Genomic DNA, 12,168 nt, shown 5'->3' with positions numbered 1-12,168 from the left:
CTAATTCGAACGAATAATAATGATGCGGATGACAATGGTGACGTCCTATAGGCTCATGCACGCAGTGATGAAAATTTCAAAAGGCCGTATATATCCTTGACAAACGCCCAATGAGGAAGTAACAAGTAAACACTTTTTCTGGTACTGCTGGCTTTTCTTTCCGCCGTCAGCATAACCATTGAATTTGAAATGCGGCAATTCAGTCTGCTCTTTACTTAGACTGTACTATTGTCACTTGGGCTTTCTGTGTTGGAACAGTGGGACGGGATTAAATGCAGTGCTGAATAGAAATCCATGCCTTATTAAAATCGATTGAATAGGTACATTAATCGCTGCTACTAATTTTATAGCTTCTGACCCCTCGTCAAAATTATTTTTGTTTGGTTCAAAGGTTCGACAGCACGGGTTTATTCAGTAGTACTAAATTGGCCGAGTAACTCTTCTATCAATTCGATGTCGTAAGTCCGAACGTGAATAAATAAAAAAAAAACGATAGCACCTCATGACCTGTCCGACTCTTTTGAGGACGTAGGGGCATTCCATGCAGGAGCATCATCATCATCATTGCACGTTAGCTCGTTGCTCATGCCTATGCATGATGATAGCAGATTTATTTGTTTATTTCTTCGCGGCAATAACTCATTCTTATGGTTAGAACGGAATCTGTAACCGCCCTTACTGAGACAAAACAAATTAAGAGTCATAAACACCGTGCTAATGTAAGCAACAAGCCCTTTTCATCGCAGTTTCTTCATAATGCCCATAGTAACGCGAGTAGCATTAAGCCCGGTTGATTTCTTTTTGATTTCTTTTCCCAAGCTTGGCTCTCGGGCTAGTGGCTTCTCATTGAATCATATTAGATCAGATTAGCTAGCTAGCTAGCTAGCTAGCTAGATCTATCTAGCTAGATAGCTAGCTAGATATCTAGCTATCTAGCTATCTAGCTAGATCTATCTAGCTAGATCTATCTAGATCTAGATCTATCTAGCTAGATCTATCTAGCTAGATCTATCTAGCTAGATAGCTAGCTAGCTAGCTATCTATCTAGCTAGCTAGCTAGCTAGATAGATAGATAGATAGATAGATAGATAGATAGATAGATAGATAGATAGATAGATAGATAGATAGATAGATAGATAGATAGATAGATAGATAGATAGATAGATAGATAGATAGATAGATAGATAGATAGATAGATAGATAGATAGATAGATAGATAGATAGGCGGGCAGGCAGGCAGGCAGGCAGGCGCAGGCAGGCAGGCAGGCAGGCAGGCTCAAAGCTCGGTTGGCTATTAAATGCTTCATGAAATATCCAGAGTTTTACGTCCGCAAGTCACATTTTGCCCCCATCGAAATTGATCACTGCGGCTGGTATCGAACCCGCGACCTTCGGGTCAGCAACCGAGCAGCGTAACCGTTACGGACCGCGGCGGACAGCTAATAAATGAGTCACCTTAAATATGTTGGTAGATGTATGAAACAAGGCCGCGCCTCTTTGATTAACTGCTTTCATCCCAGGTTTGAAGCTGTTATGCACTGCTACGCAATGGGCCTTTCGAGCGAAGTCGCTGTAGATCATGCACTTACAAAGGCAGTAACTGAGGTACGCTCGATCTGACGCAACCTTCATATGAAAAAAAAAAAAAAATGGTTGATTCCTTCGTCATGGGACCCGGTATAACACAAAAATAAGACGTCCCCTTACAGAATGGGTGTATTGTTTTCTGTACATTGATTCAAGAGACCTTAAGGAAAATAGGAGAGAGGGAAAAAGAGAGAACGAGAAGGAAAATAGGACAAAAAGAACGACAGGGAGGTTAACCAGCCTATAGGCAGCCGGTTTGCTACCCTGCGCATGGGAGGGGGATGGGGGAGATGAAAGATAGAGAGGAGAGAGGGAAGAGAGATAAACGCAGCACATTCACCAGCACACGCGCGTACACTATGTCATAGTCCAGTCTTGTCTTTCGCGATGTGTGACATTGCTGTTACAGCCGCTTGTTCAAGTCCGTGTAACGTGGGAATTTCAACAGAGCTTTTGTCGCCTTTTGTTGCAATATGTACATATTGCAACAAAAGGCAATATGTACATATTGTCCACAGACATTTGGCTGTTGTCGATACGCGCAAAAACGGACGCTAGTGACTGTCTCTGGATGTCAAACAACGGACAGTCGCACAGGATGTGGTGTAGCATCTCTTCGCAACCAGAGGCATCACAGAGAGCTTTGTCGGCCATTCCTATGACAAAGGAATAAGATTTTCAAAATGCCACTCCTAACCATAAGCGATGAAGAAGGGTGGCTTCTCTTCGGTCGAGCCCAGTGGGCATGCGGAGAGCCATCAAAGAGGACAGGTGGTGTTGACGATTCGTCTCGTTGCTTGGTGGGCACCATAGTGAAAACGTGTTTTCACGCACAAGTCGTCGAAGAGACCTTATAAAATGCCTGTAATGTTTGGCAGCTAAAGCCGCGTTTAACGTGAATGCCTCCACGTTGACGCTTATTGATACACCTCCATCCCTATGACTAAGGTCCATGATTAATGATTGATTGATGATTCAATATTGTAGTCATGCAAATTCACGATCGATATCAGTTGCAACACGCTGTCTGGGCTCAAAATGTCGCCAACGTTGCAAATCTTCACCTAAATAGAAAAAAAAAACCACAGCATATCTACGGAGTGAATGGCGATGAGTGGGGCGAAGCGTCCGTCCGTGTGTCCATTCGTGCGCGCATCCGGATGGATGGACGGGCAGATGCACGGACGGACGAAAGCAAGAATGAACGGATTGATGGACGGATAGAAGAACAGACGGACGCATGGATGAACGGAAACACGGACGGACGCATGGATGGACAGAAGCATTGACTGAATCATGGACACACGGACGTACGGATCCACAGGCAGACAGACGGACGCATGGACGGATGCACAGAAGCACGGACGGACGGACGCTTCGCCCCACTTATCACCACCATTCACTTCGTGGATATGCTGTGAAAACCACCAAAGCCATCTATTTATACTTTATTCTCAAGGACATATACACAGAACGCCATATATTGAACAAGTATAAAATAGAGGTTGCCACGTACTTTACATACGGACGAGGGAATGACCCACGGCCTAAAGAGCTTCGCCCCTAAAAAAATGGCGAGTGAGACTCTCAGCGGTGCTTTCTGAACCAATTTAACGTTTGTCGGCGTCATTGTTCCGGCTTGAGGTCAGTCTAATCAAGCCAGCATGTTGGAACTCATATTGAGTGTGACTGTATGCCTGTGGCAGATGTAGTTAGCGGTGAGAGCGGAACAAAATAAAGTGGTGTAACTGCCTGAAGAGCGTGACTGATTTCACGCCAAACTTGGGCTAAGATCGTCCCTTCGCGCAACGAACATGGTGTCTTTTTTGTTTACCAACCACGATTTTTCGCTCACCTGGGTGAGCGTAAATGAGGAACGCGGAGTTACATCCAGGTGAAACAAGCGCGTTGTGGATATATTTTTGATATTAATGGATGCTATGACTCACGCCGACGCTTTGGATAAGGTGGTGTATCAAGCCGTCAGAAAATTGTACTTCTTTTATTGAAAACGTGCCGATTAGGACGGATGCGTAAATGACGCGTTGAAAAAACTAATCATGGAGTCAGAGTCATCACAAAGGTCATGACTCATGAGGTATTACTACACTTTGTCAAGATGACTGTGAGAGGATCGTACTAGATACAAAAGACGCGTTTTTAAAGCTGAGAAAGTACGTTACTTTAGCGTAGCTGTCTGGCAGTAAGGAAAAGGCGTAGAGGATGTCGTGCCCGGCGCCTGCTGTTGTCGATAGTGAGGTCGTTGGTTCGACTTCCGTTGGTGGAACTTTTTTTATTTGTCTTCCTATCGTGCGTGTTTTCTCGACGTAATTTACGCGACGAAAATACGTCAATGAATTCTTGGTGGACTACAGAATAAAACACCGTGTCACTTATAGAAGGCGTTTTCGCATGCATACATTACGGCTGGAAGAACATGACAAGATTCTTGATAAATAAGAAGCTGTGTTTTGTTTTTTTTTCGATAAATTGAAGAGGAGCGTGTGACATCGACCTGTTCACTTGTACCAGCCCTGCATTGTTTAGATTTCCTCCTTTAATTCCACCTTTATTATGCGCCTTTACCCAAGCAGAAAAGACAAGAAACGCACCTGCTTGTTGAGGGCCCTTACCAAAATCCCGAATGAACGCGAGGACATAAAAATAAAATGCAAATAGAACGGAAAAGGTGGATTGTAGTTTACCCGCTGTCTAGCTATAAGCTCACGTGGCACCAGTATGCCAGTGCCGAATTGATGGTGTATCTCCTCCCCCCCCCCTTTCCCGACTGCAAGAATACTTGTATTTATTCCATACATATAAATCGGTTTTAGAATACAAACAAATCATTGGTTTTATTTCAATCGCACGCTCTTTTCGCACTTAACAGATATATACACAGATTAGGGGAATGGGCGGGTCATTGTCAGAATCTCGGTCTTATATGTATATACACAGCAGTTTGTTTCACGCTGATGGCGAGTGAGGGAGGCGCGCTCGGGAACTGCTGAGAACAAGTATACCCGAGCCCTGGCGTGCTCCTCAGTAACATGGGCATTACGCATCATGGGACGTTGTTCGGGTCTTCGCTTGCATTGGCACCGTTCTTGCTAACATCGCCGCGGTCAGTGACCCCATACGTGGTGGATCTTCCGGTACCCGTTGGCAGGGTCCCGCAATACGTACGTCCTGCTCGAGCCAATCCGCAAGTCAGGCGACGAGGAGCTGGCATGAGAGTCGTGGTGTCGTTTACGTGACGACGACGAGCCCTTAGCAGGTGGCTCCGTCTCGCTCGGTTCGCTATGTCCCACGAGCACACACTGCTTGTCGTCGAGATTTTCTTCTCCAGTGGAGACCGAGAGGTTTGCCATCTTGCGCACCGGCGGCGGCGACACTTTCTTCATCGGTGATGCCAACCCCGTAAAGTTGACTGTGCGCCGTGTGGAGGTCGTGGAAGCAGTACGCTTGGCGGCGGGTGCGCCCAGCTTGGGCGTCACGCTGCCCTTGATGCCGCTCTTGAGAGGCCTCAGCCCCGGCACGGAGGAGCCCGGTGTGACGGTGGCAAAGACCGACATGCTGCGGTCCACCCGACAGCGGCTGCTGATTTCCGTATCGGTCATCGGCCTGATGGAGTGGCTCCGGCGATGACGCCTGGACGCGCTCTGGGTGCTAGTCGGAGTGCCCGTAAGCTGCTCGCCTTCCATCTGCATCAGGGGCTCCTCCTGGAACCCGATGCGCTTCTTGGTATCCGGTGTGGTATCCTTGCCAGGATCGAAACCTCGCCGCGTCGACGGTTTGGTGACTGGGTTCTCAACCACTGCTCCCTCAATGCTAGGCGCGTCCTCCGTGAGCGTCGTGTAGTAAGGGTTCACTTGGAGGTGTCCCTTACGGAGCCTGGAGATGAGTGCGCGGAAGAAACCGCGCTTCGCCGTCTCCTGCGGAGCCCGGCTGCCCGAGGAAGGCGGAAGTGCCACGTGGCAGGCTTCGTTGCACTTCTCGAACATCATGCTGGGTTTTCGTAGTTGGTACACGGGAGCAATGGGCGCCGAGGGCGGCTCAGCCTCGCCGTGGGCGACCGATGGCTTCTTCTGGTGGTGCTGAGAGGATGGAGAGGCCGTCGGTGCAGCGACGTTTTCCTGGCACATCGCGGCGGTGTGTGTACCGGTCTCGCGCCCGAAGAGCACGTCTCTCAGGGCTCGTCGCCTGAGCGTGCCCTCGGGGGGCTGTACGAACAGCACGAACAGCACGACCAGGCCGCTGATGCTCAGGAACACGACCATGCAAAACTGCTTGCCGAACGTCAGCAACAGGACGATGAACAGTCCCACGGAGGTGATGAGCAAGAGCCAGCAGGACAACACCGTGTACTGGTCTCGGTCCAGCCTGGATATGTACGTGTTCCAGGTTGCTCGGCTTGTTTTCTTCAAAACGCTGTGCGCCTTCTCGACGCGTAAGACACGAGGCCTGTAAAAAAGAATAAGGCAGCCTGAATCAGCGACCATGATTAGCGGTGAGATGTACGATGTATGCATGACTTACGCGTCAGCAGGCAGGGGTGCTGGGTTGTCCGCCTGCATAGTTGCTTGCTAGGCAAGCCGTTTCATTTTCGACAAGTTAATGCTCGGTGACCGCACCGTAGACATGATCAACTTCTTCTCCTTCCTTTCGCTCGACAGAGGAAGAGAATCCACACCAGCTGCTGTCACATCTTTTATTTCCTTATTACAACTAAAACTAGATATCAAAAAACCCGATTTTACTGGTTTCTTGATGTAACGAAAACAATTACGTTCCCAGGCAGTGCTGTCGCCAACCGTAATCAACGAAACTAACTAGGTTTCTCATCCGAATAAACGAAATTTTTACCGAAGGAAGTCAGTGTATTTCTGGCGATATCTCTCTCCATTACTGACACAATTTTTTTTTTCGTTGAGTGGGCGCTTTAACGCTGTCGAGTTCAAACGTGTTGCCGCCGTAGTCACGGCCATAGTTTTAATTAGGCGAGGCTGCACGCCCCGTTCATGCATGAAATAGCGGACACTACTCGGCCAAAAACACCTGCAACGAAGATGAGCCATAATCTGAGGTAGCCTCAGCAGTTCGTAGCGTACTTAACAGATTTCAGAATACATTATCCACCCGATTTGTGAATGAACTCCCTGAATGGGTAAGAGCCTGTCCTTCTAGGGTCATCATCATCATAATCTTCGTGCTTACGCAAAAGATGGTGCTGGGGGCACCATCAGTCATTTATCATCGTTTATCAGTCAATCTAAAAGAATATCAAACTAAATGGTTCATCTTTTAAGTAATGTAATACTAATAATCCGTACTTAAGTTTGTTATATTAGCTATTCCTAGCTTATACGACAAGTATTGCGAAAAAAATACTGAAAACATTCTTCTGATATTCGGCCAATCTCCTGCATTGGGTATGAGCCATGAGAAGAGGAGGAGAAGAAGAAGTAGAGGCGGTGGTGCTTAAAGTTCCTCTCATTCTTTTAGAAAGAGAATCGCTACGCTTATGTCTTGGTCCCCTTAAAACAGTTTCTAACTGCGTTTTATACCTAGAATCGAGAGTTACTTCTCTTTCGTGCAGATTTCGTATCTTGACCGTTCAGACATTTTTAGGAATGAGTCGCCACTCCAGCCGTCGCAGACAGTATTCATATCCTCCCCGGAATTATTTTTGGGTGTTAGATGGCCACAGTTTCACACCCCACAAATTATATTTGTGCAACGTTTACTGCACCTGCTGAATGTACGTATCGGCGAGATAAGGCCGACTAGTGATAATTCACCCCATGAGGATATTCAATTTGACGACATTTTTCCTAATAATGCAAAGTTGCTCCCCCATCACACTCTAGGTGGTTTATTGCAAGAACACTTGCAGAGCATCAAAACAAGTGGAAATATTGCTACAGATGCATCGCAGAGTGACGAAAAGTCAGCTGTTGGTATATTCAGCCCGAACTTGGATTGGTCCAATGCCTCCTAGAAAATTTTTTCTAGGAGGCGTTGATTGGTTACATTCATCTTGCTAGGAAGCGCAGCCACTATTACAAAGAACACACAACACAAGCGCTTAACTTCAACTAAACGTTTATTGCAAACGTAAGAGTTTATAAAGGGGAGAAAAGAGAAAAAAAGAATAAAAAATGGTAGACAACAAAAAGCACACGTGCCAGTCCCGTACATTACTATCCGTTATTGTCTATCACCCCATCCAAAAAACATAGTTCTTTCCGCGTGAGCGAGATAGAGGGTGCACTAACACAATCAAAATCATCGCGTGTCATTTCATACAATTGTTTATTGGTTATATTCGCTCCAACTACCTGATTTCATACCCGTTTTTGTGTCTGAGTTTCTGGCAGTGGTACTGGCTTTGCGAAAGTTAAACGCAGAATTTCATCGGCTGTTATAATTACAGATTCTCTGTCTCGTTGTGCTGCATTTTTGGTTGGTGCTGAATTGCACATAACAAAGACGTTTCGTGCATAAATACTCCCCCCCCTCCCCATTTGAGAAAAGTTAGATTAGTTTGGGTGCCGGGCCATAAAGGGTTGCTTTTGAACGAAATGGCTGATTCTTTAGCCAAGTCAGCAATAAGTAGGCCAATTTTACCGTGTTTTGCACCATCCGCTTATGTAACGACCGCGCAATTTCGCAGGCGTACCATTATGGAAAGCTCCACAGGTACATCACTCACAAATTCGAATGAATATCGGCACTTATTATATCCCTGGCGCCAATCCTCTTGTGACACACGTAAACTTGAAGTCACAATCACCAGGCTGCGCTGTAGGGTGCCCAAACTAAATTTATACCAACACAGCTCTGGTCAGACTCTTTCTCCGATGTGCGCTTTCTGTGGGTAGCCAGAAACTATAGATCATTACATTTTTACATGTAGACGGTTTACTACAGCTCGTAGATCCAAGTTAGAAAATCCTTTACGCGCTACTAGAATTAATTTATCCATGCCCGTGATTATGTCCTTTGGAGCCTCCATTTCTGGGTTTGCCAGTCCGAAAGTTTGCGAGGCATTGCGGAATAATCTGAATGAAACGAAAAGACTAACAAACTAATATTATTCTTCTGTATAGACATACGCATAACTTCTTCCTTTTAAATCTTTTTTAAGCTAGGTTCTGATCTAGGTTATTATCTATTACTAATACAAAAACTTTACAGTAAGTACATATCAGTGATCATCAAAAATTCATTCTAAAAGTTGCAATGTTCTCACTTTGTAAGTTCCTTTACTCTAAAATAGAATAATACTTTATAAGACCACTCAATTATTGACCAATCCCCCACAGTGGGTACGAGCCACAAGTAAAGGGCAACAAGAACAAGAACAAGTTGCCAATGCTTTAAATAAGTTTTTTAAAGCTTCAAAGATATTCAGACTGTAGAACATATTATTACTCCTAAATTACTTGTTTCCGAATCGCTTTACTTATTCATTCATTTATGGTTGTTCGTGAAATTATCTGCTTCATTTTCGATATGCGTTATCTGTAATTGTCAATTTATCATATTTTATTTTTTCCCTTGATCTCTCTGATTAGTTTAAAAGACGTGAGCTAACAGATTAACAGTATTTCGATAGAACTGCCCGGGTCTTGGCCTATCCCGCAGCATGGGTGTGTGCCACAGATTCCAGGCTCTTCCTCTTCATGTCCCTGTAAGTGCTCCCGCAGGAGCACAATATGGTGGTTGATTTCGTTATTTCATGCATAATTTATGCAAACGACAGCACGGGTCACCTTCTCGCAGCTATCTCACCACGCTTAATTGTAAAATGGCTGCATTCATTCTTCCATTCTTCACCAGCCAATACCGACGTCCCACCATAGCTTGACCAGACCGTCTACCCGGTCTTCGTTGCTCGGGCATAGGGGGCTCCGGGGCCAAGCCGCCGTCGCGGACTTTTTCACGCGCGCACGTGTTGTTTAGCGGCGAACGCAATGCCGTTATAGTTAATTGGTGACGTTGCGTGAAACTTTTATATCTCCGAGAACCTAAAAATGCCTTTCCCTGTTTCACAAACTTCCCGGTTTAAAGAATGCACGCGAGTGTGATAACCATGTCAGTAAATCGAGCTTCTGCTATGTTTATTCACGTATTTGCGGTCAAAGAACCAGATAAACGTGAAGTTTATGAAGAAGACACATTTGAGACACATTACGAGTAGCATGTGCATTTCGTAGAAAAAGTGGGAGAAATTGCGAAAAAGGTAAGGAATAGACAATGACACTAACCGTTTCGACAAAGCATGTTCACGATGTGCGAGCTGACAACCGATGTCAACTCTCACTCGAGATCGTGCTCTCCCCAAACCTCAATCTGTTATTTTTCAGCCAGGATGCATACTTAACGGGGAGACACCACACAGTGCAAGGACGTGAAAACCCGTAACTCCGCTGTATCTGTGCCTCATTTGCTGAAAGTGAATAGCGGGCGGTACCATCATTTGAAAGTATTTAGCTATGCACGTTATATTTAGAACCGCCATTATGAGACGTTTTTAGGGGCGAAGCTCCTTAAGGCGTGGGGTGGCGGTGCATCCCTTGTATGTATGTATGTATGTATGTATGTATGTATGTATGTATGTATGTATGTATGTATGTATGTATGTATGTATGTATGTATGTATGTATGTATGTATGTATGTATGTATGTATGTATGTATGTATGTATGTATGTATGTATGTATGTAGTACGTGGCCACCGGTGGCACATACCCGCTCTAGAGTGGGTATGTGCCACAGGGGATACGAGACGGGAGATGGTGGCACTTGGAGTGTTCACTAGATGGACACACGGACGGACGGACAGGCAGACTAGCAGACGGACGGACGGATGGATAGACGCGTGGACGTACGGACGGATGGGCGCACGAACAGACGGAGAGACAGATGGATGGACTGACTCACGGACGGACACATGGATGTACGCGCGGAGGGTAGCGCGGGCGCACGGAAACAAGAACGAAGGGACGGACGGAAGCATGGACTGGCTGATGGACGCTTCGCCCACTCATGATCATTCACACCGTGAATATGCTGTGATTCTTTTTTTTTTCACATTGGAAGCCAACAGCTGCGTCAACGTTTTCAGCACTTCTATCACTTCAATACCTCGCTCTCTGATATCCCAACCTGATTGATTGATTTGAGGGGTTTAACGCCCCAAATCCACCATACGATTATGAGAGACGCCGTAGTGGAGGGTTCCGGAAATTTCGACCACCTGGGATTCTTTAACGTGCACCCAAATCTGAGTACACGGGCCTACAACATTTCCGCCTTCATCGGAAATGCAGCCGCCACAGCCGGGATTTGATACCGCGACCTGGGGGTCAGCAGCCGAGTACCTTAGCCACTAGACCACCGTGGCCGGGCCTCCCAACCTGAAGATTCAATCGATCTCAAGAGGACAGTATACGTCGGCAAGTGTGTCAGGAATCATGTAACGCCTAAAACATTAGGCATCGCTTCATATAAACGTTAATTTCATGCGAGGCAACAACAGGATTTTTAAACGGGAAAACGAGCTCATTTATAAAAACCTAATAAAAGTGCGTTTAAGCAGATACTCACACATAAGACGCATTACAAGGTACGAAATATAAATGAAACCCAGATGATGCCTGGGTATACGGGCACGAACTTTATCATGGCGCGTCGTTCGGGAGGCACCTTTGATATGAATATACGTCGTAGGAGAATGCACTGTGAGCTTAAAATAAAAGCACAGCAGGAGTTATGTGGCAGCTTGTGCAACGCATGTCGTCACGTGGCGGTCTGCAGGTGTAAGTGCGTTGCCGAACTTGACATTTATGAGAGTGATACACGAGTCGTGTACAATGGCGCACGATGTCAGTGCGAAAACTCTTCGAAAGTCGTGTAAGACCAAGATTTTTGAGTCTGACGTCGTATTTTTTTTCCCCAAAGATGTGCACAATTGAAGTCTTATAAGAAAACACTGAAGGGCGCCACTTTCTTATAATGCCCAGCTTTATTATAATCAGAGAGATTAGCATGTTAGATATATACAGGGAGTTTTTTTTTTTTCGTAGACACATATCTTTAAAATAAAAATCCGACGATAGTAAGCCTTCTGTCGTTTTTGCAGATGAACTGTGTACGTTGAGGCGGAAATACTTTGCAGCAGCTTAACTGACACTTAAGCGTCTAATTAACAAAACGCCATATCTACGTGAGCGTGAGGGCGCTAATTCAACGCCCCGCTGCTGAACTTTTCCTTCTACGCTTGGAGACAGAAGGCTATATATCGTCTTTCGAAGGCATGCATTTGCAGTGAAGCAGGCAGATACGCGGCCATTTTATTTAGATTGACGGTTTCCAGCAGGCTAAAAAAAAATGGCAGATCCCACGTACAGTGGGGATCGATGATATGCGAAGCATAGATGAGAAATGTTGGTATGTCACTTTAAAATCAGCACAACGTTACGAGGTGGTAGTAAATGATGCTGTACATGACTTCCGTGTCATGATTACCATGTTTGGATGTGTCGTTCACCTTTATTTGATTGATTTGTGGCGT

The 12,168-nt window shown here is 45.7% G+C and overlaps 1 protein-coding gene across 1 annotated transcript; it reads right to left on the bottom strand.

Moving 5' to 3' along the window:
- Positions 1-4,415: 4,415 nt before the first annotated feature.
- LOC142779081 (uncharacterized) lies at positions 4,416-11,590 on the bottom strand. Its single transcript, XM_075882091.1, has 2 exons — positions 11,202-11,590; positions 4,416-6,051 (listed from the first exon to the last, which is right to left on the bottom strand). Exon 2 carries the CDS (start codon positions 5,865-5,867, stop codon positions 4,713-4,715), a length of 1,155 nt encoding a protein of 384 aa, XP_075738206.1. The 5' UTR covers positions 5,868-6,051; positions 11,202-11,590; the 3' UTR covers positions 4,416-4,712.
- Between the last annotated feature and the right edge of the window lie 578 nt (positions 11,591-12,168).

Source organism: Rhipicephalus microplus, chromosome 2 (genome assembly GCF_043290135.1).
Source record: "Rhipicephalus microplus isolate Deutch F79 chromosome 2, USDA_Rmic, whole genome shotgun sequence".
Taxonomy (NCBI): domain Eukaryota; kingdom Metazoa; phylum Arthropoda; class Arachnida; order Ixodida; family Ixodidae; genus Rhipicephalus; species Rhipicephalus microplus.
The sequence above is the reverse complement of the archived record's forward strand: the minus strand, read 5'-3'. Positions and strand labels throughout refer to the sequence as shown.